General features: G+C 42.4%; 1 protein-coding gene and 1 long non-coding RNA gene across 7 annotated transcripts in view; both read right to left on the bottom strand.

The window, feature by feature from the left end:
* MED13 (mediator complex subunit 13) overlaps positions 1 to 13,229 on the bottom strand; it is a 59,393-nt gene extending 46,164 nt beyond the window's left edge. Inside the window, exons 1-2 of the mRNA XM_068154826.1 lie at positions 11,474 to 13,229; positions 9,262 to 9,496 (exon numbers count right to left, since the gene is read on the bottom strand). Coding sequence (XP_068010927.1) covers positions 9,262 to 9,496; positions 11,474 to 11,539 — 301 coding nt within the window. The 5' untranslated portion in view covers positions 11,540 to 13,229. The remainder of the gene's footprint in view (positions 1 to 9,261; positions 9,497 to 11,473) is intronic.
* Positions 13,230 to 14,354: 1,125 nt separating this feature from the next.
* Positions 14,355 to 27,805, bottom strand: part of LOC137449375 (uncharacterized) — a 29,738-nt gene continuing 16,287 nt past the window's right edge. The window contains exons 6-11 of one of the 6 annotated variants that reach the window (XR_010989368.1): positions 23,042 to 23,097; positions 20,357 to 22,297; positions 19,330 to 19,454; positions 18,796 to 19,083; positions 17,594 to 17,844; positions 14,355 to 15,327 (exon numbers count right to left, since the gene is read on the bottom strand). This is a non-coding gene — a long non-coding RNA (uncharacterized lncRNA). Of the gene's footprint in view, positions 15,328 to 17,593; positions 17,845 to 18,795; positions 19,084 to 19,329; positions 19,455 to 19,522; positions 19,600 to 20,356; positions 22,298 to 23,041; positions 23,098 to 27,805 lie in introns of all 6 variants that reach the window. The other 5 variants (XR_010989370.1, XR_010989366.1, XR_010989369.1 and 2 more) reach the window with 5 other exon arrangements.

The raw sequence follows: 27,805 nt of genomic DNA, 5'->3' as shown, positions 1-27,805 counted from the left end.
CACAACTCCTTTTATTCCCCTTTCTAATTCAAAACTGAACAGAAAATTATTTCTGCAGGCTAGTCCTGCTTTCTGATCTACACATAGAGCAGAAGAGGGAAAAAAGCAAGCAAAAATACAAAGCCCAGTTCAGACTGGGATTCTGAAGTGAAGCACTGCGATCTTATGTGCCCCACAAATCAAACACAATCATGGAATCCAACTTGCACAAGCCAAGTTGGTTTGCCAAATTGGAAAGCAAGGTTCATTACAAGAAGCTGTAATCTCTTCAATCACTCTGGCTCATAATCAGTGTTTGAACACAGTTTACGGGCTCTAGAAGTATATGCAGTGGTCCAAAGGAGTTAGAATGGCATTACAATTACATTACACAGGTAAAATGAGGGACACTGGGAAGTTCCTGTAGCAGCTCCCAGTACCTATGGGATAGCATTCATTCCCAGCAACATGCTAATATGGAGGATAATAGAAGAAAACTCAGGATCTCGTCCTTAAATTACTGGCAATCAGGTCTTGCCTTCCTGCCCACAATTTCTTGCATACAGTGCTTCACACATATCCCTATGGATCTGCCACTGGTCTCCTTGGACTAACTTAGCATAGTTATTACAATGCTATTGCTTTTACACTCCAGGCAGCAGCAGAGTCTAGAACACTGTCTGACATAGATAAGGAGACATTTTTACCTCAGTCTCTGGATAGTCACAGAATAATTTAGGTTGAAAGGGACCTGTGGAGGTTGTCTGCTCCAATACACACACACCACCATCAGAGTTCAGCATTAGGACAGGTTGCTCTTCACTGACTGCCCCTCATGCTTTCTTTGCACACCTCCAAGAAGTGAAGCTTGGCTTCAGGTTTAGTTCCATACAACAGGTCTTACAACAACAACCTGTCTGCTCACCTCTCCTTCACAGAGGATTTTGGTTCAAACAGCTTTCCACTGGTTACTCAGTGGTCAGAAAACCTCAGTAATGCAGCCAAGTCCTTGCATTTTAAATCCCCCTTTGAAATAAGCCCATTCACCTTTATCTGGAAGCCACTTACAAGCTTAAAAGGTTGCAATAGTATTAACTGAAGTCTCAATATCCTTAAATTAGAGAGCATGTAGAAAACTACACACCTCAAAGTTTTATTCAGAAAACAAACAAACAAAACAGCTTAAAAACCTTTTGTTGCAATAATCTGTGAGATAAAGAAAAGAATTTTAAGACACTATTGTAACATGGAGACCATATTTATATGTTGCTAGATTCCAGGCAAATAAAAGGACATTTCCACTCAAGATCAGTATTGTGAGTTAAAGAAAATCACTCCCAGTATCATCCTCTGAGGGACAGAATAAGAGTAAACAGACCTGCCACATAATTTACTAATGAGGAGGTGTGCAGCATTACACATGAATCATTACACAAGTTTTCTGGGGAAAGACAAGGGAAAAGCAAGAAACTGCATTTCCTAAAGGTCACCTCACCGTCAGTTTCCCACCCTGCCATCCCATTCCAGTTTTGAAGTTCAGCTAAAAGGCTGGGGTTTGAAAAAAAACAAAAAGCTACAAGATAATACAGTAACTCACTACAGAAACATCACCCAAGCAGCTTGTAACAAAAAGCAACAAAGGTCCAAAGTCAAAGGGTATAAAATATTTGTGCCAAGAGGACACACTTTCCTCAGCTGGAGCTCTGCAGCCACACACACACACACACACACACACACACACACACGAGCTGCCCAGTCCCACAGTTCAAGCCCATGCAGCTCAACCGGTGGCAAACAAGCAGCTCAATAGAGCAAACATTAACTACAAAGCTTAATGATATTGGACTTTAACTGCACAATAAACTCCACACCATTTCAAAGGTTAAATAGTTGGGGTTTATATGGCTCTCATAATTTTGAAAAAAAGATCATTCCAAGACCATCCCCTGCATCAATTACCTATTAGAGGAAGAAACAGAAAGAGCCATTTCCAGCCCTTATGCCTAATTTTGTGTTGACATCTTAGCGCATTGAGAAGAACGACGCCGAAATGGCAGTGTTAACTCAAAGCTCAGATTGTGATGGTCACACTGGGGACACCAAAGAGAATTTCCACTTTCTGAAGGCTCTAGGAAGTGCCAGGTACTTCAGTTAAAATTAACAGGCGTCTCTACAACCAAGTTACAAAGAGAAGTTTGCTTGCAAGAACTTGCAACAAGATTGCAATTCTAGCTGCCCTAGCTCGCTGCTGAAACAGAGAGCTCTCAGCTAAGCATATTATGTGGGGAAAGTGTATAGCATTAGATGGAAATGTCAATTAAAACTCCAATATCTAAGAGGACACCATGTTGTAAGCATGCTTGCTGAGCAGGGAGAACGTCTGGTACCCAAAATAAGACCACCTGTTCAAACTGAAGTGCATCTTACTACAGAAAGGGAAGGTTAAATAAGCTGACAGTTAAAGATATCCTCATTTCAGAACACTATTCAGATTCATACACAAAAAGGCAGCAAGCCTTCTGCATTTTTTGAAGCCTACTTCATGTCATTGCCCCTTCTCCCCTTTCTTCTTTTTTTTAAGGGTGGTGGATGAAAGAAAATAAGACATCTGCTCACATCTCCCAGCTCTTTTTCTTCTTCATTCAAACTGTTGTTTTTTCAAAGTGAGAAAAATCCTCCTACTTAATAGAAATTGCACAAAGTAAACCATACTTCAAAAGAGAGGTAGAGGAAGGGGCACTTTTGTCTTCTAATCTTCCTTAAACACAATAACTTCAAATGTTCCATCTGACAGTGGTAACAAACCCAAATAAGTTGCTGACTCATTTTAAAAAGGTGTTAAGCCACTCTTTCACTTCAGACAAGTGTTATCCACAGAAACAGCACCCTGAAGGTTACAAATATTTTATTTTTGATTGATTCTCTTAGCTGTCCAAACCACTCAACTCCTCTGCAACATATTTTTATGTCAATCCCTTAAACAGTTCTACACATATCATCCTACTCTAATGAATTTAGTTTCCCCCCCACCTCATTACATCACACATTAGGCAGAAAGTTTTCTTTACATGAAGCTAAAAATTTGCAGGAAATTGAGAATTAATGGAAACAATGGCCAGGAAAAAGCCATTTCCATACTACACATAAATAAACTTTATCAGTCAACACCTCCTTGGTGCTACCACTACCCAATTTTAATGAAACAGCTGTAGGAGGCTATTTGCTTTCAGTATTTTTGTGTTCCCCTTCACACTCATCTCATAGCTCACCTGAAACAGTAAGTTCATTTTTACCTATCATACCCTTCTCTCTTCCTAGTGCTCTTGGGCAAGCACTCTGTGTGAGGTTGGAGTTTGGAAGCATGCTCAGAATATAAAAGCCTTGCAATTTTGAGTAAATTCTGGGGGGGAAAAAAGCAGCATCTTTAAACCTTTCTCATTTGATTCAAGTCAGATGTTTTAAGCCATATTTGCTACCCACAGATCTTTAGCCAAATGTATTAATCAAGGATTGCTAACAAATAAACAGAGCCTTGCTTAATGTATGTTTTTTTTGCAAGGAAACAGATTTTTGATTTCTTAATCTGTACTGCAACAGATAAATACACAGTATTTTAAAAGGAAAAAAGTCTCCTTAAAAATGTAATTTAAAAGAGTGTGTGTTTTCCTTCTTCTCCTTTTTTAACATATAGCTGGCCTCATCAGCAAAACACCAGTAAGCATTAATTCTTGAAAAGACTGAATATGTTTACCATATGATTAAAAATATGTTCCTAATGCTCAATGAACCTCTACAATAACCTCTGCAAAGGTGGGGTGAAATCATCAAATCACAGTCAAGCCTCCACTTTGGACTCCAATTCCTCCCCAACCCAAATTACTCCAATTACATAGAGGAAAAATCCACTCCTTGGTATCATGACTGAGATGTGTCTTTTGGAAGTACTACTTACCTTTGTCAGCTTCCCTTCTGTCATCATTTGACAGCATGCCAGTTATAGAAATAGGCTGATGCTAAACTGATTTATACAATCAAACCTCCTATAGAAACTTCAGATTACAAGGGAAGTATAATAAGCAAAGCAGTGTGAAATTGCTGCTGTGTACAATATTGTAATAACATGGCAGGAACACCTCAAGTAAAGTTTTCTATTTAAAAAGCAGATTTTTAAATTCAATACTTGAAGATGAAATAGAATTGCTCAAAGCAAGAATTACCAAGTTAACCTGTGAAACAGCATTTTGAGGGCCCATGTCCCTTATGAAATAAGTGACAAGCAATAGATTTTGGGGTGGGAAAAGTGACTGAATACAATTTTAGAATACTATCTTTAGAACCCAAGTAAGACAACTGAAACAACTGAATTTTGCTTCTAGTGGGCTTGTATCTGTTACATGCAGTCATTGAAAAGAATCTAGATACCAGACTCCAGATATCCAAATGCATTGGAAAAATCTCATCAGCTGAGAATGAAGCCAAAACTCCAAATATTCAGCACCATCACAGGTTAGTTTTTGTAGTGCTAGCCTTTTACCAGCATCACAAATAGAGGTTTGATGATTGCTTTTCCAGGTATTAAATATTTAAGGTAAGATCTAAGTGCAGAGGTATGGCTGTTTGGAAGGATAATAAGGCAACAGCTTTCCTTCACTATTTGCTGGGTGTAAGTTTGCCTGGCCTGGCCTGCATGGCCACATGAAAAGCAAAGCTGAAAAACTTTCTAGCTGAATATTCCAATATCCTCCTCCACAGAGTAATTCCATATGCAGGAATATTTTACTTATATTGTTAAAATTTACCCTTAGTCCCCAGGGACTCATTGCTCTTATATATAGAAGTATATTGTGCATGTGACATTGTACATACAACCAACATAAAATGATGCAAAAAAATCCTATTTTTCACCTTATTCCACAGATATTTCACATGTATTGGTCAGGAAAATGGGAAAGGGGGGGTGGGGGAAGTTAAACATCACCTTTGAGCTGGTGCCAGCACTGAGTTGCAGAAGTTTTACAGATTGCTTCAGGAACTTTTGCATAATGCTTATCAGCAGTTTTGCTGAAGTGGACACATCTCTAAGGTGGAGAACTGAAGAAACACTAAAGCATCACTGCCCCACACAACAAGAAACGTTTTTAACACCTCCTCACTACATACACAGGAACTTTGTACCCACCTCGGACAAGTCACTTAAACTCACTTCACTTACATTAGACACAACCCCTTGAAGAAAGCATCCCTTTTTTCTGTAGAAGTTAAACCTTCTTAGGAATAAATGGAAATAAAAACCCAAAATGCAAGCCACCAGCTGAACCACTTTCAAAGCTCACTTTGCCAACTACTTGCAGCTGGCAAGCTTTTAGCAGAACCCTCCATAACTGATAACTGGCTCCTACTCTGGTTTCCATCGCATTAGAAGTAATGAGAGGCTCACTGCTGACATCAGCACAAACCAACCAATTCACAGATTTGTTTGGAGACAAGGATTTGATCTATAACACACATGTATCCAGAACTGCACAACATACACAAGTCTTTGCTGCCATGACTGTGGCTGCTTTTATAGAAACACACAAGCACCAGTATAGATCTTTCCCCTTTCAAGCTCTCCTACAAACCCAGCAAGAAGCCAAGAGGAGCATTTACCCCTCACAGAAGCATAAGGAAAACTGTTCAGCAAACAAAAACTGATTAACTTGACATATGACAGGTACAAAGAAAACTCTTTAATTTTTAAAGTGAATTAACAAGATTCAATAGGCACCAAAATGAAAAAAGTCACATCTTACAGCTCACCATTTAAAAGATGCAATTTGAAGGTCAAAGGCATATAGAAGCATTCCTCTATCCAAGCATTAATCAAATTGTAACCATTTCCTTGGGACCATGTCTTGTACATAATTCATACCCAACACTTCTCAGGTTGGAAACCATCTACTGCCAATATCAAAAGAAACCCAAGTGCACAGGCAGCCTCTTTAAGCCAAGAAAGAGCCTATCTGATAAAATAACTGCTGATCAGACCAGTGAGAGACCGTTGCCTTCTGAAATCTGAAGAGATGTCCTACTGAAAGGTTTGAGTTGCAGGAATTACTATAATCAAGCCTCACTGTCATAACAAAAACATAACCTTTGAGGTTGTTAGAGGATAAAATAACATTTCACCAACTTCTGTCTGCCTCTGGCTATGTTGGGGTAGAAATAGACTTATGTTTTTTTGGTATTACATACAGTAAGTAGCTTCCTAGGGAAGGGAACAAAAAATGATTGAGTGAAGTCAATATTACCGATCAATCAGCATCTCTGAACAAGTCTCCTTTTGACATGCCCCGGGGCAACAACAATCCCTGACCATCAACAAGACAGTTATCCAAGGCTTGATACAAGAACTCAGTTACAGTCAGTAGCAGGCATTCAAACGGATCTCCAGGGCAAAGAACAGACTTCTAGAACATGCAGGCTGGAGACAGAGAGAGAGAATTTAATCTGATATGCACAGATGTACCCCCACAAAACTGTACATTCCCTTTTGAAGTGATCTTGGGAAGGGGACAAAAGGATTCTTGAAGGCTGCCATATTTCAAATCCCTGAGGGATGACAACCAAGATGTGTTCCAGACACTGAACTACCATTGTTCATTGAAACTACAAATCACCAAAAAAAGTCCAAAACTGTCAAAATGCCGACCTCTCCTTAACAGGCATAGTTTCATACCAAAGGCAGCCAGAATCAGAAGTCATTAACATTGCTCTGGCATATTTCTCACTACAGCTCTTTCAAGGCCCACTTTCCCAAGAGGAGTCTGCCTGTCCCCGATGAAGGACAGGCCAGCAGCAACAGACAGACCTCCCTTAGTCCCTCTCATCCTCCCTTGCCCTATCCTTCAGGGCAATTCTTCACCTCCCCAGAAGAAAACTTCTAAATGAGGCAGCACCTTAACCTTCAGCAGCCAACAATTTCCAATCAATTTTGCAGGTAACAGGTCTCTGCTAGGAAGTAATTTATCTCTCCCCACTGCAAACGTAACAAGCAATCATTGGGAGAAGAGGGCAGTGTGAATTACTGGGAGAAATTGTCCACCAACGAAAAAAATCCATTAGGTCTACAACGAAGGTCAGATAACATTGTTTGTGTTCAGCCATAATTCTTTCTTGTATGAGGTTCACATTAAGATTTTGTGCAAGAGGAAAGAGAAAAAGTGCAGGTGCAGGCACTCCTCGGCCATCTTCTCCACAATCTACCTGATTAATATCTTTACCAGCTTCTGGTCAGAAGAGCCGAGCAGACTAACACACTCAGAGAGATTATAATGTCTTCTTTTAATTAAAGGCCTAATGTCTCCTTTAAATTAAAAAAGGAGACAAAAACATGCAGGCAAAACCCAAGATGTCAGCTAGGTCTCCACACAGACACAGGTAACAGTCTCACCAGCGATCAGTGATACAGGAAAAATAGTATCTGACAGCAAGCCACGTGGAATTGCTCCACTGAAGGGCAGAAATCCACAGGTGACCTGGGCAATGAAAATACCCCAAACAACTACAAAGGCATGGCTGGGAGAGACTTTAATCCTCTCTTCTCTCTCCCTTATACCCTAGGAGAGGTTACAGGTTGATAAGCACCGAGGATGATACGTGCTTAGCTACCTGCACAGGAGCACAATTCCGTCCCAGCGTAAACACATGGTGCTCTACAAGTTCAGCTACAAAACACCACCCTTTTCACAAGGTACCTCTGCACTAAATTACCAGCACATAGAGTCAAGAGAGGAGGCAAAGGAAGTTGCTCCAAAACATCATTTTGATGGCCAGGTAGTGCAAAAATGTACTCTCCAAATGGTTTAACTTTTGTTTGATCCTCTGTTCCAAAAAGAATTTCACATTATCTGTCTCGATTCAATCCCACCAGCCAAAAGCAAACAAAACCTACACAGATACTTCCACAGAGGTGCAGGTCTTCATTCAACACTCAGGTTCAACACCTAGGTCCAACCCAGCATTTAAATCTAAGCTACAACTCAGGCATACAAAGGGCTTTCCCTGCAGGTCAAGACTGAGGTTATTCATAGGGCAAAATAAGGAAGCCTTAAATTCACCAAAATACCAAGCGACCTACAATAAAAGTGTCAGTTAAGATGCAAAGTTTCTAGTTGCAGCACAGACAGGAATAGAAGCAACAGCTCAATCTTTGAAGTCAATTATTCAAAGAGCTAAACATCATTTTAATGCATCCATTGTTTTTCAGATGGTGTTATTTCTGTATGAAAATTCCACACATTATTAAAGTGTTTCCTCAGTGGCACTTCAAACTCATTTGTTCTTCAGCTTATCCACGCACACAGACAGCGTTAACAATTTCTGGTTACCAGGTCACCAACCCTTGGTCTTGTTTTACACTTCAGTAATCTGAATACTGCACATTATTTGAAAGGAAATTGGAGCGCTGTGACCTTTTTTTTTCCTAGAATTAGTATAGTCTCAGCACTAGACAGGCAGTTTAGAAACCCAGCTTCATTGCCTTACAGAGAAGCACCTGGAAAGCCAGGCAGCAAAGAATTAAGATCAACAAGTGAACAGTCTCAAAATGAGGTGCCAGATTTGCAGTAAGTATTGTCAGTCTTTCAGAAGCCTCCATCTGAGAGCAGCTGCAGGTTCAGAGCACTGGGAAAAGGGGAATGAGAAATCACTGAAATACAAGGTTGAGAGATTTCTATGCACACCTAGTTTCAAATGCCTTGTTTTGAGGGCTTCTCATCATGATTTCACTCCCAATCACAACAGCTGAACAGTTCCAAGTGTTGCCCAAACCTCTACAGTTCTAATAATAAAATAAAATGGGGTTTACTATTTGAGTTTGAAAGTTTTAATTGCCCAACAAAAGGAATCTTATCAAAACATGTTTAAGACATCACATCTGAATCACAGGCACAGCTTTAGGCACAGCTTTCTTGTGAAGAAGCTGCCAAAATTCATAGCCTTGGCTGTTGTTTTTTTCTTGTGTTTTGGGTTTGTTGGGGTTTTTTTATTCCTGAAAGAAACAAGTGGGCAGCAAACACTTGTGTCTTGACAACCCAGCAGTTCAAGACCACCTAACCACAGAGAACAGCTCTTTCATCACTGCACTGTTGTAATAATTTGGTGGAGATTGCAGCAGTAAATTTATCTTATCTGTAGACAACAACCCATCTAGTCCAACAGATCCTCAAAGGGCTGGCAGAAGGCAACCCTGAGTAACAGCGTCTTTTCACTGACCAAAAGAAGGTATTCATTTCCTCCTACCTGAGAGATCATGATGAATAAGGTCAGCAAAGTTGGGGTCATCCCCCCACCAAAATATCCATAGCTCCCTGCGCCCAGGTCTCTGGTCTCGACGCCAAACGCTGAGTACATCTGCCTTCAGACAGCGGCTGAAGCTGCTCAGAATCGGGTCCTCCTCCGTCACCGGAAAGAGAATGGGGGCAGATGTTGGACCCTGCCATACATAGCGCTTCCATTTAATCCCAGTTAGATCAGCCTGTGGGAAGGGAAAGAACAACTGTCAGGCACCGGGGCAGGTACACCCCCAACAGAAACATCCTGCTCCAAGGTGCTGGCACAGGAAGAAGTGGGTGGAAGGAAGAATGGAAGGATTAATCCAAAACATTTAGCAGAAACCATACTTGTAAGTTTGATGTGCCTCAGAAGACAAAAACTAGGGAAAGCCAAAATCAGTTTTAAACCCTGGTTTAAAAATCTCCTTTAATAACTGCAGTAAAGCAAGAGCTGCTCATTTTCACTGCAGGTTTGAGATTACAGAGGAAGGGAAAAAAAATGCTGATTTTAGATGTTAAAAGTTAGGTGAACAGTGTGATTATTTACAGACTGCAACTGCCCAATCTACTAAAGACCAGCAAAGAGCATCTTCCTTTTTGCTTACTTATGCAGACACTACCTTTTACATCCAAGATTACTCTGAGACAGGTAATACAGTAAATCTAACTCTCACAGGCTCTCTTCAGTCATTTAGTACTGCAGACAATTTCACAAGTTCCTCTATCGTGAATATTCTCCATATCTTACGCAGGCAATCTCTCAAGCACACCTATTTCACCCAGAGCTATCACACTTTTCCTTTCTCCTACCACATGTTAAGAAGTTAAATCCTACTTTTATCACTAAATGAAATATCAGACTTTCACCCATATTGTGAGCTACTGAATCTCCTTCTAGGCAAAAAAAAACCAACCCAAAAGTCATTTGACTTCATGAAGTAAAAGGATTTCTACTGTATGTAATGGGAAATAGACAATTCCTGGGCTGCCTACAAAGCAGCACCACACCAAGTCTCAGCACTAAGTTTTTTCACACAAGGACAGTCGCCTTAAGGCATGCAGGACTGGCACTGCCCCTGGTTCTCTCCGAGAAGGGAGCACAAGGTAGGTTGGCATTTGCCAAGGAGTCACTGATCTATTTATTTTTTCCTCTGGTTATGACAACACACAAGATTACTGCAACGTTTAAGCCCAACATGGCAGCCTTCCTACCTTCTGGAGGAAAAGTAATTTAGATGAAAGGTTGGGAGCCTGCAACAGTTGATACTTTAGAAAGACTTTAAGATCTAAAAATGCACTAAGATGGAGCAGCAGGCCTGATGGAAGGCTGCAGGCATGTTCAGGCCGTCCAGATTCTCCTCCATCCAAAAAAAATCTTAGTACCACAGCTTGGCACAGGTTTTGACTCATAACAATCTCCAGAATAATAAATAGCAGGCAGGCAGCTAAGATTAGCTAATTTGCATTAAAAAGCAGATGAAACAGCTCAGTGCAGCCACCAAAAATTGCATCACAGTCCAGTGAAACCAAATTTACTTTGGGAGCTAACAAAATCAACAATTTGAACGATTTTATCCTTGACTTCAGGGGGGAAAAAAAAAAAAGACTACAAAATGGTGCACAATAAAACACAGGACACCATTGCTTCCCAGGGAGTGCATCACCAAAAGCAGACCCCCTCAGAATGAAAACAAGCAGTAGGAGAGATCACTTTAAAAGCAAGGAAGAAGGGAGATTTCAGCTCAGATTTGCCTGGGATGTCACGAGCAGGGAGAGAAAAGTTCTCGAGATGTGGGGCTGAAGGAAGAAGGAGCAGCAGCAGATCTCCTTGCCTCCTGCAAGAAATATCACGTTCAGAAGCAGAGATGGAAAGATAGGGAGAAAGGAGGAAAAGTTGCAGGCAAGGAAAGGGAAGGAAAAGGCGAGTTGCAGGGAGGATACTATCCAGGAAGAAAGCGGAGGGAGGGGCAAGGCTAGACAGACAGCGATGGAGGGGGAACCAGAGGGGCATGGGAGAGTTGGCTGGCTCCAGGCAGGGCCTACTCTGAGGACTCATCCAACAGAAGCTATGCTAAAAATGGCTGCTTTGCTTCCACTACCCCTTCCTCCCCTCCCCCAAACCTCCTCTCTCTTTCACTCTGTGTCTGTCGTGCGTGTGTGTGCCGGTGGCCGACACTTACCAGGCAGAAGAGGTTGGAATGGCAATCCTCCAGGCTGGCCCCGTTCGGCACGAAGCAGGAACTCATCCTCACAGCCACAACCCACACGCCATTATCCCACAGCCTCCGACAAGAAAGAAAGAGACAGACAGAGAGAGAGAGAGAGAGAGGGAGAGAGACAGACACCAAGAGGGAAAGGGGGGAGGGGGGACTCTGCACACGCACAAATAATAATACAATTAAATAAGGGATTTACATACAGACACACACGCACGCGAAATAGTGGCAGGATAAATAACCCAGGAGAAGAGTGGTACGGGAGAGGGGGGTAAAAAAATAGATATATTTTAAAAAAAAAATTAAGAATGAAGAGAAACTCGCAACGTTTTCTCTTCTTCTGGATATCAATCGGGGGGGGGGCACAGCCGCCGTGGAAGGGAAGAACAGAAAGAGGGAGGTGGTAAGTAATCCAACGACGGGAGATTAAGATCAAAATCCTCCCTGTTCCTCTTGTCTTCTCATTCGCATAAGGAGGGGAGGGAGAGGAGGTAAGGTGAAGGGGTAATTGATCCAACAAGAGAATAAAAATGGGGTAATTAATCCGGGGGGGGAGGGGGCAGGGGGGAGGGTCTAGGGGTAAAAATCAGTTGACATCCCTCCTTCCCCTCTTCTCAGATGCCAAGCAAGAGAAGTAGCAAATAAATAATCCAGTGGGGGCAATTAATCCAGAAACCTCCCTCCTCTTCCTCCTGTTTCTTTAGTCATCAGATGAGAAAGGGGCAAATTGTGGAATGACTGGGAAGGATTTTAACTGTGGGAGAGAAAAATCCAGGCTCGTCTCTTCGGAGTCCGAGGGCAACAGGGTGTGTGTGTGGGGGGGGGGGGGGTCAAATTCTTCTGCCCCGCTAAAAAAAAAAAAATATTCCAAATAAATTAAAATTTAAAATCATAAAAAAACAAACTTCAGGGACCAGAGGCAAGGCAAGTCTGAAGAATTCGTAAAGGCAGGGCAAGAAAAAATTCCTGGGGTGTACCCCAAAAAAAACATCTGCGGGGGCAGGGGAAGGGGGAAGGTACTCCTGGAGAGAGAAAGGCCACAAAAAGTCTCTAGAGCAGCCCAGCGGGGGATTAAATTCCCCTGTGGAAAGCCCACCTCCCCAAAAAGAAATACTCTTCGCGGAGAGGGCGAAACCAAAATATCCTCCGTCGGATAAAAATCCTTCCGTGGGGAAAGGAGGGAGGGGGAGGAGGGTGGAAGGAGGAAATTGCGGGTGACCCTCGAAGTCTCTTCGGGGAAGGATGGAGGAGTCTCCCAGAGGCCGATCCCCAGTCTTTTCGGGGAAGGAGGAAGGGGTAAATCGCAGAGTGTCTTCGGGGAGGTTCGCCCCCTCTCCAGCTGTCCTCCAGGGCCGAAGGAGCCCCACAAAGTCCACACGCCTGGGCGGGTCTCTTCAGGGGAGCCCGGACCCCGCCAAGTTACCGCCGAGAGCCAACGGGAGGGGGGGATCCGGGGCAGGGAGGGCCCCCTCCACCGCGCCAAACCCCGCAAGACCCCTTCGAGAGGGGGGAGGAAGGGGGAGGAAGGCAAGGCGGGGAGGGACCAACCCAGCTGCAAGGCTGGTCCTTTAAAAAAAAAACAGAGAAAAAGGAAAGAGAGGGTGAAAAATATAAAGTGATAGTCTTCGAACGAAGCGGTCTCTTCTTCGGGGGGAAGGGAGCGAGCCCCGAGACTCCCCGGCGGGGCGGGGGCCCCCGCTCTCCTCAGGTGAGGGGTCTCCGGGAGGGCCGGCGAGCCGGCGGCTGCCGCGGGAAGGCTCCGCTCCGTTCCGCGCCGCCCCGCTGCGGCGTCCCCGCGGGGGCAGTGGGCGGAGGGCCCCCTCCCCGAGGTCTCCTCGGGAGGGCGGGGAGGCGGTGGCCGAGCCCCGGGGCTCTCCTCAGCCGGAAGGGCCGCGGGGAAAGGGGTCGGAGCGCCACAGATCCCGGCTGTGCCGCGAGCCGAGACAGAGGGACGCGGCGGCCGCTGCTGCTGCTGGCGGTGTCGGTGCCCCCCAGCCCCCGCCGGCGGATCTCCTCCTCGCTCCCCCTCAGCGGTGCCTCTGTCGGCGGCTGCCCGGCCGCGGCATCCTGGTCAGCCAGCTCCCCCTCAGCGAGTCTCCCCCATGTCGCGTCGCGGCCGGAGCGGGGAGGGGGAGGGAGGATTCCTCTCCCGTTTAATTCCGAGCCCCTTTTTCTTTAATGGCGGCCACAGGGACGAGAGTCTGGGCCCCCCTGCCGCGCTCTCATTGGCCGGCGCGCCATCACGTGGGCCCGCACAGCGATGGCCGCCGTCGCTGCTGGGGGAAGGCGGCTGCAGCAGCGCGACACGGCCGCCAGGGGCTCCCTCGGCGCTGCAGAGCCACCCTCCTTCCTCGTTGGGAGGCCGCCATCTAGCGTCCGCGCCGGGCCGTGGTGCTAAAGGGCTGAGCCGCAGATTTGGGCGCAGCAGCACAAGACCGCCGGTTCGAGTCCCGCCTCTCCGCAAGGCCCGCGGTTGCTGGGCCTCGCCGCCATGCCCTGGAGCTGGCTGTCCCCCTAATGCCACCACCCCACCACCGTTAGCGGCACGGCCTGGCCCCCATGCCCTAGTGGGGATCATCCCGGGGCTGTACAGGAGGCGTTTCTCATGCATTCACCACTGCAGGTCAGCTTGGGGCCAAAGTCCAGCACCAAAAACATGTCCCTGGCTCCTGGTCCCCAGATTTCACCTCTTGGCAGAGGTTTCCCAGGATTTGCGCTCAATATGCTGGTGCTTTGCACCACGGTGCAAATACCATAGCAAGGACCTTGTAGACTTTAAAAAATATATATGAAAGTGTTTTGAAAGCTTGCTTTAATATTTTGTACCAGCATTAACACTTCCATTGGTCCCACAGCCAGGAGCAGAAGTATACTCCCAAATCCAGGGATTTTTCCCGCACAGATACAAATTGTGCAGTTTGTGAGATGAAGTAGGTGGTTTCTCTGTTACTATATGCATAGACTTGCAGGAGGCCCTTGAGATTATTCAGAATTAAGATGCTACAGTGGCAGGGAAAGCTATTTTGAAGGGATATCTGGAAAGTGTACCCATCTTGTTAATCCTCTCACGTCACATATTCATTTTCTAGGCAATGGTTTGGGCGCAGAATGCAAGATTTTAATTTACTACATACAGAATTTTTTGAGTGCAACTCCAAAGTGAAAATACAAACCAGTGTGAAGTGCCTTTAGTGAAAGAAAGGCTGGGATGTCTCAGCTAGCATGACATGAAAATCCGATACGTTCATGCAACAGCAGCACGTTGCATCACAACTATGCAACACGATGATGTTTCAAAGGCCCTGCAAATTATTTCAGGGCTCATGAAGAAGACAAGCAGCAACCTTCTGCAAATGTCTTGGTAGAGTAGGAGGAAAGAAGGGCACTCTATAAATAAATTTATATGGTTAAGTTTAAAAAAAAAACAACAGAAAAAAAGAAGTGAGGCTGGATATTTTCACCAAGAGCAACTTTGGCAATTTACTCACACTGAGACTATTTTTGTAGCTCAGTGTAGGCAAGGAAGATTCTTCTTTTCATCGAAATAGAACCAGAGTATTTTTAACGCAGGAGATTCATTCCCTCGCTGCTCATCGAAACACGGCAGCTGGGGACGGAGCCGAGATGCGGGGGGAGGGCGTGTGGCTCCAAACCCTTTTCCAAGTGGAACAGATGGTTTTCTCCGTGGTGACTGCAGACAAGGACCGCGCTGCGGCGGCGCTCAGAACCCGCTCTCCGTGCTGCTCTGGGTGCCGAGGGGCAGGAGAAGGCCTCCCAAGTCTAGGAGCGACGCTTTGGTCGTTAGAGAGATTATCTCACTGCACAGAGAGATGTTATTAAGTCACACCTCCCGAAGGGGAGATCCAGATCCGTGCTTTGAAGGAAATAAAAGCAAACATCATTGGGCATTAACACACCAGAACTGGTCTGGGTTTCCCTCTAAGAGGAAGAAGTATCCTTTGGTAAAATTGGGATTTGGAAATCCACTGCAGTGACCCAGGGTGGGCTGGATGCACAGCAAATGTCCCCACTGATTGCAGCATGACACCAAATTTTCACTAACTGAGAATCCATTTTTTTGCCTGAAACAGCACAGCTCAATGTCTGGAAGAGAGGATTAACCTACACTGGTTTTGGCAGTGATCCACCTCACAGTTCTGAGGAACCCAGCTCCTGTGTCTCTGTTTTCTTCTTTGTAAACTGCATTTTGAGACCTGGTTCATTAGTACTTACACATTAGTCACAACAAACACTCCTATAGGATCCCTGCACAGTCAAGTGCAGAACATAATCTTTACAGTAAACATAAACACAGGATAAAGAATTAAGAAAATATTGACCAAAAAAACCACCACCACCACCCCCCCCAAACCAAACCAAACAAAACCATCAGCTGAAGGGTTTTTTTATGTCCTTCCCTTCCTGCTATGTTTCTGAATTACAGACCCTACAAGCCACCAGCTTTCCCAGGGACATGTGCAGTACTAAACAGTAGGACACACAGGATAACAAAATTTGCCATGTTTGGCAAGTGTTGGACCTGAGGCATGGCTCGCCCTTCACATGCTGCAGGTGCTATCTGGGAAATAAAGCCTCCTTAAAAACAGGGAGGAGGCAGATCAGACAAAACCAAACCTTGTGGGAAAAACGCTATTGAAAAGATGCTTTTTCTGGTTTAGATAGGTTCCTACATAGTTCTCATCCCTGCAACTTCCAGAAGTGCATTAAGCTGCATAATTAGCATCTGTCACATGTAGCCTTTTCCTTCCCTCTTCCTCTCCCTAGAGGCAAATTGTCTGAAGAAATTTTAATATAAATTTTGGTCCATGCACTGTGCAGTGCATTCATATTAGGAAAGAGTTTCTGCTCAATCTTAGGTTCATCCTTGTGTAACATAAAAACTTCACCAGTTAAAAAAAATTAAATAATAAACTGCTACTGATCCAATTTAAAAATTAACTAGACCTTTGGAAACCCAAGAATAGTTGGGGGCAGGGATGAGATGATGCCCATTGCATCAGATTTAAAGCTCTGGGATTGTTTGGAACCGGGCAGCTAACACCGATCCCCGGCCCGGGTGTTACAGCCTTACGCTCCCACGCAGTCACACTGAGACATGAAGCCAAGAGCAGCAAGGGCTGGATGGTTTGCCACTTTAGTCCAAACAATTTAGTTTGAAAGGAATAATTATGTTTTGAAAAACATCAAAAGGAAAAAAAAAAAAAAGTAGAACTTCAGATTGCTCCCTCACTGAAAGTTACTCCACTGTTGAATATAAAAAGTCATCTCCCAGTGAATCTCTGTAGACAAGCTTAAAAGATGCCACCTTTTAGAAGTCAAGAGTGAAAATAAAGAAGTGCAGCTTCAGAGCAATAGCATCATGACAAACAATGGCATCATTTAGCCTCTGATTTCCATTCAGACTCTCTCTTCATTTTTTTCTACTTAATTAGTTCAAAGAAAATTGAGATTATAGGATTGAACATATTGCCAACAACCTGAGGTATGAAGTGCAGGCTGAATGCTTAAACTTCAGCTGCAGAGGTGGTAATTATTGTAATTGGTCCATGTGAAGCAAATAGATCAAGTAGTGTAGAGTTCAAACTCATGCCAGTCAGTCTCCAGTTGGCACCGACAGTTCTATCAGGAGGATACAGAGATCTCAGCAGGACTTATTATTGGCAACTATTCAACAGTTCTCTGCTCCAAATGGTTTCAAGGGGATTTGGGTGGGAAGAAAGATCATTTTTAACAAATTAAACTACCTAGAAATGGCTGGATGCCCAGAGCCACCTAGCCTGCATTAGTCACTACTACCAAACCATTTGAAAAAGAAGATGTAAAATATCATTGCTGTAAAGAAACATCTATCTGCCTTCAACAACATGATCAGATCACTGCAAAGTTACCCAGACATTCACTGTACTCCACACTACAGGTATGTATATAAAGATGACCAGAATAAAAGCTACAGCAGAGTATTTACACAGAGCATCTCAGGAAACAGCTAGCTCAAGTTGCTGGAATCCAAGTGTTCCTATAAGAGCATGCCACATAGTTCCAAGAAATTAGAAGACCACTTACTTTTTAATTAAAAATGACAACAGCAAAGCCCCCAGAGGAGATAAGATTAAGGGGGCTGTTTATTTCCCAGTAGTATTTATCTTCCAGCACTTGCAAAGTGTTCAGAGTGGTGGTGTAAAACACAATTTAGATTGGCACTGCGAGTTTGCACAGGAGACTCTGCCCTGTGCCATATTGATGTTCAGCTGCTTTGTTTGGATTTTGCAAGAACACTTTTCTCAGCTGGTGAATATGTCATTTTTAGCAGAGGTCTGTAAGAGAAGATTTGAGTTTAATGCACAGCAATAAAAGAGGAATATGAGAATTCTTGCTCTCTTTAGTGTCAGCTTTGGTTAAGACATACGAATGCACATGAATAGTCTTGTCAGAATCTCTGGGGCTACTGACATTCAAGATCTAACATATTATTACTTCTGACCAGAATATTAGCTGCTATGTAGTGAGGAGAAGGGAAAGAGAAAAAGATAGGACCACTCCCTAACCAGACAGAAACGGTTATGGATTTCTCTGGTTGGAATCTCTGAACGGAACTCTGTGAAAATACAACCCATCTTTTCTCTGGTCTGAGATGAGCAACTGTACAAACCCTAAATCTGCAGTGGGAAAACCAAACCATTGTTTAATGCCTGATTTTCCCACCTTTTACTTATGGAAAGGATCCTCATTAACTCAAATAAAGACTGTATGTACAATCCTTGTACAGGGTGCAGCCTTATTAGAAGAAAGGTTCTGGCATTTCTACCTTCTGACTCTATTTGTTACCACTGCGAGTTTCTTTGAATTACTGGTTTCAGACAAACCCAAGGTAATTAAATTCATTCTTTTAGAAGAAGATAATTTTAATTCAAATGCCAGTACATATCAAATCTGGATACCACTGCAATGGAAATGGTCATTCACCAGAAGCAAAACCAAAAAAATCTTACAGTGTGCTTCTGGCTGAGTGAAGAGAAAATAGAGTTCTTTTTTTTTCCTTCCTCTTGTTGCTGTTGTGAACAATTTGTTGCCAAATAAATTGAAATTGTTGAAAAGCACTGAAATTAGTTCAATCAGTGTGTTTGCCTTTTGAAATTTGAGATTAATAGTGCAACAAAAGAGAATACCCTGCACTTTGCAACCGAGCTACCTCTAGTCCATGTGCAGGACTTGCAGCGTGTCAGACAAAGAAGTGGATTTGTTTGGTGCAATAAATGATAGCAGACCTTTAGATATTTGAAGTGCAACAGATGGTCCTCCAAGAAGAGCATAATGACTGGCAGATAGTACACTTCGTTAGAGTGGCTTGGAATGTCTTCAGCAATCACACAGAGAGTGTTTTTGGGGGGAAGCCCTGTCATCTCTATGACTCTTCTCATCTAAATAGCTGCAATTTCCCTATTTAGATGATAAAATTCTATCTTCTAGAACCTGACAAGCTAGCCAGGGAGCTAGGAGAAGGACCTTTGGCACTCCCAAGGCTACTCAAGATGAGGCTCAAAACATTTTGTCACCTGAGAAAACAGATGTAAGCAGAAAAAAAAAATAAAATAAATTAGCATTGAAAGTAAACAACGTCAGGCATGGAAAAACATTCACCCACAGCCAAGTATTCCAGGGAACTGTAACTGGGGAAAAAAGGAAGGTTTAAAACAAGGTCCTTCAGACATTTAGGGGCTGGGAGGCATACAGATAGAGCATGTGGGGTATCAAGGGAAAAATACCCCAAAAGGCTAAATTACTGAACTGCAACCTCATACCTTGGGGAAAGTGGTGATTTTCCAAGAGTCCTCTTCAACCTGAACCATTGTGGCCACAGCTCTTCAGGGCAGGGTAAAGTGAGCTTTTCCGAGGCTGTGTGACAGTCTCAATTTTCATAGCCAAGCTACTCCACAAGCCAGCAATTAAATAAGTGTTTCAATAAACAAACAAAGAGAGTAATAAAATGCTGACCTTTCATACTTCTTATGGCAGAAAAATTTAACTTCTATCCCTTCCTCCCTTCTCCCTAATCCTGGAATTGATCTTTTCTGTTAAAAAAAAAATAAATCAATCAATCTTCCCCACCAAATTCACCCTGAGTAAAAATGTATGTGGCAACATAAACACAACCAAAACGTGTCCTTTACCAATGTAAGTTAAATGTTGATGGAATCATAACTGCATTACTCTCTCTCCAATTAGCAGCAGCATTCTTTATGTTTGCTTATGAAGCGTAAACTCTTCGCTTGTCACTACAAAGACCTTCTGTAGAGGACTTAAAAAAAAAAAACCAACAACCAGCCACAGCAATTAAAATGACAACAACAGAGGTGGATTGGTCACATTATGACAGAAAAATATCCAGCTGTTTCTTTTCCAGCAAGAGGATACAACTCCCTGAAATATTCTGACCAAATTCTGTCAGTCTACGCAATGCTGAGGGAAATTCCAGCAAAACCACCAATTTCTAAGGCAGGAATAGACTAAGATACAGCTAAATCTAACCTCACAGGCTTATTTTTTTCTTCCACTTGATCAGGATTATCACTCATCCTTTTTACCCACACAAATTTCCCTTCTTGTTAGAACTACAGATAATCTCTTCTGTGAGAAACTCTCTAAAAATAAGACAAATTTTGGTTCTTGTCACCCAAACCAAGCAAAGTGAAAAAGCAAAGTGATAGGGTTGGGACAAGTAAATTAGATTTTTAATTTATTTACTGCAGTTACATTAAAAACAGTCTTAGGAGTTAATTAAGACCATAAGTCTAATTACAGACAGGCTATTACTTATAAAACACTAACCTCTGTCACATCTGTCTCTGCTGCTGGTTGCTGCCTGTTCTGCTTCACAACAGCACTAACATGGGGAGATACTTTTAATATAGGTAGGGATTAAAAAATAAAAGGATTTATATACATGAAAATAAGTTTACAAGTCTGAAAAGTAAATGTTTCAGGTTAGCTTTGCCTAGTTAAGATTATAGGGGCTGGCTATCTGAAGTGACAAGGCAGACTTGCTTTCTAATAGAGCAAGAAAGACCATGAGAAAGCAACAGACATGTACAAAACCAGCCATTTGGGGGTGGGGGGGAGAACCCAAACCCTCTCTGTGGAATCCACCCACAGATATGTCCTTGGAGAAAAACTGATGAGAAAATTATCAGGAAGATTCTTCATTGCTGTTTCTTCTCTGGAAGACTTTCCTTTTATAACAACACAGACATGGCAAGTGATAGGCATTAGAATTCAGCCATGCATTATACTTTGCACATCAAATTAAGTTGATTACCCGTGACTTTTTAAGGCAAACATAGGAATGCAGAAAACATGTCAGCTGTTATATATAGAAGACATGGGCAGTTCACTCCTTCCTTCACATTTAGAAAGTGTGGCAAATAATGAGCTCAGACATTACATAAAGAATAAATTTCATTTGCAAGCTCAGGACTAGCTCTGCCTCTTTATCTGTTTTGTGAACCAGAACTTACAGGTAGCTCATAACGTTTGTCTTCTGAGTTGTGTTTGTCTCCAGAATAATTGCCACAAGTGGGCAAAAGCTTTAATGTCTTCTTTAAGACTTTCAGCCATAATGTTTTTTATAAGCTGAGAACTTTCAGACTCAAAAGAATTACTGCAAAATACAGAGGAGAAGAAAGAAGAAGGAAAAAAAGAAACCCCAAACCCTGTCTTTTCTCTGAATTCCCAGAATTCATCTTCAATTTTCATGCCTGCAAATTAGCTACAGTGTTTTCAGACTATAATATTATCCTTCTGTATGTTTCATCTGATATAATTGCTTGACAACAAGCATCTCTTTCTCTGCCAGTATTCTGTAGTGAATTTATTCACATCAGGAAAAACACATTAGGAGGTGTCTGATTTTTAAGTTCATGAATTAGACGACAGTGACAAACAACCTGGTGTGAGAGCTCTGGCAAGACACAGCCTCAAACTGTTCTGCCATTTTGTGGACCCACACATTGCCACAAGAGCTACAAGCAAGATTAGACTGCTGAAAGGCTTGAAATCAGCAGGTTTTGACAAATCAGTAGTAAATCATAAAACCATGGACTGGCTTAGAGATCATCCACTCCAACCTTTCCACCATGTGCAGTCTCAGCTAGAGTCAGCTGCTCAGGGCCTCATCCAATCTGGCTCTGAAAACTCCCAGGGAGGAGGCATCCACAATCTTCCTCAGCAACCCAGTCCAGAGTCTCACCACCCTCGTATTGAAGAACTTCTTCTTAAGATCCAGTCTAAACCTACTTTTCCTCAGCTTCAAACAATTCCTCCTTGTTCTACTGCTAGACACCCTTATGGAAAGTCCCTCTGCAGCCTTCATGCAGCTCTAAGGTCTCACCAAAAAATATCTTTGAGCAATAGCTCATCAATATAAGTATTCTTTGGAGATGTTTGTTATTTATTACAGTGGAAAGAATGTTTTACATTCCACCTGGCCAAAGAGAAAACTAAGAAGACACCTCTTGTGCTAGAAAGACCTACAAGATTGAGTGAAGAAACTGATGAGAAGTGTCCTTTCTGTAAATGCAGATACCTGCAGAGCCGCAGTAAGTGCAGTGAAACAACCATGGTTTAGTGGTCATGCAGCTGTTGGGTAGAAGGTTGGACTTGATGATCTTGGGGTCTTTCCAATCTTAAAGATTCCATGATTTTATGGAAAGGCCATACAAATGACAAGGCAACATGGCAGCCACTGAGCAGGACATCCCATCAACACAGACCCTGAAAACACAAACTTCTGGATTACAGCATCTGGAAGCGCAATAGTGAATAAAACCATGCTCCTGCCAGTTAGAGCAGGAGCCTATGTCAACAATAATCACATGCTCATGTAATTGCTTAACAGATGTACTTGAACTGGAGAGATAAACTACTTCAAAAACACAGGGAAAGTACGTGCAAACTGTTCTGCCTCTTGTGCCCCTTGCATTGTAGCGGAAGTGCCCAGGATTCAGAATACCTTATTCTGTAGCAAGTAGGGGGGAAAAAAAGAGCAAAAGAAAACTTATCAATACAACAATCATCCAGTGTATCACAGGAGATGGGAGGAGAACCTTGATAAAGCACAAGCAGAGATAAACCAAATACTTATAGTAAGTACCCTTACTATACTGTAAGGAAATCTTTCTCCTAAGCAAGAGTTTAAGACCATTTTCCCTTTTTTCCCAATCTCTGTCACCAGTGAAGCCCCCCAAATGATTCCTCTCATGCAAATAAAATGGTCATCTTCACTGTTTGGCAACTGCAGTAAGAGCTGCCTTACAAAAAATATCCTGTAAGTAGGTTTTACTCCTGTGAGTAATCTCCTCAAAGACTGAAGAGAAAACATGTGCTAAAATTACTTGCACAATCAGGTTTCGTAACTAATGGTCTTGGTCCTTCCCAAGTAGAAAAAGGCACAAACTTTCCTCCCTCTTTTACTAAGAGGAAAAAAAAAACCTCAGCTTCTTATCCTTGGATACTTACAGTTTGGAGGAGCTCAAAACAAGGGGGTAGTATGTGCCCCACTCACCACACAGACTCTGGGGAAAAAAACAAAGAAGTATGGAAAAGAAGGCACAAAGTCTGTAATTACAGCTTCACAAGATCATTTCAGTATTAATACATCTCCAAAGATAGCATGCACAGTATTGCAGTTTAATTAGATGGTAACTGGAGGGGGGTTGAATTTATGAGGTAATAAATAAATTTTGGACTAATAAACTCCAAGGCTGAAGTGTTTATTAATCTAGAATAATATATACAGCTGACAGGAGACAACCTCAGGTTGTGCTGAGATGCCTATTGCTTAGATACTGGAGAATTAATATTTGCATTCTTTAGGGAACTAGATCAGAAAGTCAGGGCTTCTGTGGAGGATACTGAACAATGCTAGAAGCCAAGAACCACCTGTGCTCAAAGGCCAAGGTTATTTACATTTCAGAAGACATTGTGTTTTTCAGTTTCACCTTTTAACCAGCTTGTCACCTCCTAAACTCTTAAGTACCACAAACAAACCCTCTACACTGTGCCTTCTGACAGCTTCCAATGCCTCATTCAGGTGGTGAGAAAGGACAGATTCCCTTGTAGGGTTAAGCAGGGTCTCTGCAGACCAACAGACCCTTGCCCTGCTCCCCCCAGACACTCAATTCTGTCTGTAATTTTCCTGCTTTTGGATTCACCTGCCAGACCACACCATGTGGGGAGCAAGCACATTTTAGTGCCTCATTAGGTTTTTTTTCTTTCCATAACATGGTTCTATAAACTTTTTGCCTAGTACAGCACATCAAGGATTTGGAAACTAACTGTTCACTGCTGTGAGGATTTATATCCCAAACAGCTGTGCCCAGGAGTCAGAGGAATCAAATGGCATCATCTATTAACTTGTGCTCGGGTAGTTACAACTAGAGCATTCTAAATGGCCGTGGAGTTCAGTCCACGGAAACTCCACTTCTCTGTTATTTTGAAAGTCTCAGTGTCCCACACAGGCAAGAAAGAAGAACAGATTTAGTTCAGGAAAAAGTGTGCATGATTGAAGTCAAAGACTCAATTGCATAAGTCAAAGCTAAATTTAGGCCTGAGAGAACTAGAGAAAAAGAAACTGAAGAACCACAAAGAGGAATAGTGGGTGACACCCTCTCCTTACACATGAATCAAGACAAACATAGAATCACAGCATCATAGAGTGGCTTAGGTTGGAAGGGTCCTTTGAGATCCTAAACCATTTCTATTCATGAAATCAGAAACCAGTGAGCTATATGCAGGCAGAAGCAGAAGAGTTTCCTAATGGCAAAATAAGTATTTTTATCACAGTATGGCTTAGGCTGGAAGAGACCTCAGAGATCAGCTACTCCAACCTCCCCACCATGGGCAGGGACACCTCTCAACTAGACTCAGCTGCTTAAGGCCTCATCCAACCTGTCCTTGAACACCCTCAGGGAGGAGGCAGCCACAACCCCCCTGGGCAGCCTATTCCAGTGTCACCATCCTTGTACTGAAGAACTCCTTCATAAGATCCCACCTGAACCTACTCTTCCTCAGCTTAAAACCATTCCCCCTCGTCCTGTCTCTGGACACCCTTATGAAAATTCCCTCTGCAGCCTTCAACATTGAATCTTTGAATCTTGACATGACTACATAGATCATTAATGGAAGATGATGACGACAGCCACTTCCAAAGCTCCTGCTTTTTAATTCCCAGCCTTATAGACTCTCTCCAAATGAAACAAGCAACACAGCTAACTTTCCAATATTAAGTCTCTAGGCAGCATGTTATTCATACAGCTCATGTAGATGGCTCTACCCTCTGGAAAAACAAAGTTTAAGAAATATGGTTCTATCTTTGGGGAACAGTTTAAGTCTCAGGATAACTACATTAGGAAATCTAACTCTATTACTTTGTATCTTACATTTTATTACTAGATTGGTAATAGGAAATTACCAAATAAAATTGGTCTTTTACTTGGTAATTTTTTTTCTGTGGGCCTCGTCTAATATGAAAGATGGTGATCATCAAATTTATTCAAGCTTTCCTGTCAACAACATCATTAACCAAATCCCTCAATTTCAAAGTAAATAAAAGCATCTGGGCTTCTTGCACAGCAAGACTGACTTGCATATTTAAGCCTCATATATAGATGAATTTGCACTGGACCAAATTTGCATATTAATGAAGGACTAATTGCTCTTTGCAGTCAGTTTTATGCAGATGAATTTGCTCCTCTCAGTACAATTTTCATAATGTTCAGAAAGAAACCCCCCCCCCAAAAAAAAAGTAGAACTTTTTAGAAGTACACAAATGTTAGACAATCAAGGAAGAAATATCCTAATGACATCAAATAGCTTTACATTAAGTTGTATATAATTCATCTCTTACATTGTTGCTTTATTTCAACAGCCTCTCACAAAGAGCTGAACAATTCATAGGGTAACTTTAGTCTATTCCCCATCCTCAGCCTCAAATTTTAACAGCTTGTAACAATCCATTACATTATCTAGTTTCCAGCTGGAAGGATGAAGCCTGAATTTTTAGGAGAAGTTAAGTTTGCTAAACAGGAATTTATTTCCTCTCAGTCAGCCTCACATGATCACTTAGGAGATACCCTGCCCACCATGATTTTAAGGTAGTTTCTACCCAGTTCTGCAATATTAAGGAAGAGCTCAAGGTCCAAATCCTCATTCAGTCTCAGAGCAAAAGTACAAAACACCAAGAAAAAGATAGGAAAATAGATGGGGGGAAAAAAGACAGCAACAGATGCTGAGGGAAAAAATGGTAACAATGTGCAGGAAAGGGGAAAATATAAGTATTGGAGTAGAAGAGGGAAGGAAGAGGAGATGGAAGGAGAGAAAAATGATGGTTGAATGTGTATATTCTAGCTCAAAAGAAGAAAACTGACTCAAGATGTAGAAACAATGACAGTTTTATACTGGGATCAAAAAGTTTCTTGTGTTTTTTCTTTATTTCTCTTCAGTAATTCCTAGCATCCTACCTGCTCTCTAGACAACAGTGTTGAGCTTCCAGATCTCCTATAATCTCACTATTTTGTTCCTGAGAAGCAATAGTTTACAACCATAATGATAATTCATGATCAAAATGAACCAGTCTTCATTATGAACACATTTTGACTGAGGTATAGACTCCTTCCCAAAGAAGAGCCAGAATTGCTCAGATGGAAGGTGGAGGGAGCACAGAAAATCTGCCAGAAGGTCACTTTGCAATCTCCCCTTTTGGTCTTTTCAACTTTGATGACAGAAGCCAGAACATATGGAGCATTTGTTCGGGATACACTCCTCCCATGAGCAGTAAAGGCAATGGTTGTATGGAGGCAAGATCCAGCCATTGCAGGGGGAAATAGAAGCGGCTTGAGGGCAGAAGAGTTGGCAGAAAATACTGAATGAGGGAAGGACAGGGAAAATGACCAAGAAGCTTTCACTAGCACTCCAAAAAAGAACAGACCACAGAACAAAGACAATCAGCGTTATAAAATAATAACAGTCATAACTGGAAAATACTGCAGTGCTACTGCTGAAGAATTTTCACTGAGGAGACAAGCTGCTCAGCCTGGAGTACTTGCTTTTAAAAATGATTTGCAAACAAACTCCAGTTCTTTCTTTGTGTGTTTTGAAAAATGCAGCTTTTATTCTGGATTAGGAGTTCAAAATGTTTGCCTCTTCTGCTCATGGAGAGGAATGAAGGGAAATGCATTCTCCTTTATGACTTCTATGTACTGCAGTTGAAAACCTGTGATGGGCACTCCCCCTCTTTTCCCAAATATGTCTGGTTCAAGTGATTAATGCTGTGTGAATGTAAACAGAGATAAGTATTCAAACAGGGACAAGATGTTCCACCCAAAATTATTAGCCTGCTTTTTTCCTTTTTTTTTTTTTTTAATGGATAAGGTGCCTACTTCTAATCATCAAGAAAGGTTAATCTGACCAGATTTAATTAGCTACTTAATATATTAATAAAGATTCATATGTAATTGATGAGGAAAAGACTGCAGAAGCCATACTGAGTCCAACCAAAATGCCTCCACCAAGCACAAAGCCTGGGCTGTTCCTACATGGTGACACTGAGATAAGAATTCCCAACTGTTTATATCCACCACACAAAATATTCCAACAGCCTGTGTGGAATTTCATCTGATTCATAGTAAGAAACATATATTAAACAAATATAAAATAAGCAAGAAACAACATCCCTAACATGACAAACCAAACCCAACAATATTTCTTAACACAGTGCTTCAAATCCACAGATGAAGTCAGCAGGTTTGCACAGATCATTTGAGGGTTCCAGTCTTAACATGAAATCACTGCTTCCTCAGAATCAAAAAAAACTAAGGAAGGTTCATCACTTGCTGTGGAATCATGGCTGCTCACCTGACCCCTGCAGAGCAAACTTACAGTATCACAGAATCACCAAGGTTGGAAGAGACCTCAAAGATCATCAAGTCCAACCTGTCACCACAGACCTCATGCCTAAACCATGGCACCAAGTGCCACATCCAGCCCCCTCTTGAACACCTCCAGGGATGGTGACTCCACCACCTCCCTGGGCAGAACATTCCATTCTGACTGAATTAAGAGACAGCTCCTCCTGCTTCAGAGTATTTTGATAGCTGCTTCTCTGCAGAACAGATGTTTTCAGGTATTGTGGTTTGGTTTATTCTAAATAAAGTTTATTCTAAATAAATAAATGTTAAGAAGTGGGCAACACATTTACAAAGACAGTTCTCATCAATCTGCAAG

Source organism: Melanerpes formicivorus, unplaced genomic scaffold (assembly GCF_026170545.1).
Source record: "Melanerpes formicivorus ecotype bairdi unplaced genomic scaffold, bMelFor1.0.p_v2 SCAF_29, whole genome shotgun sequence".
Taxonomy (NCBI): Eukaryota; Metazoa; Chordata; class Aves; order Piciformes; family Picidae; genus Melanerpes; species Melanerpes formicivorus.
This window is presented reverse-complemented; position numbering and strand designations above follow the sequence as displayed.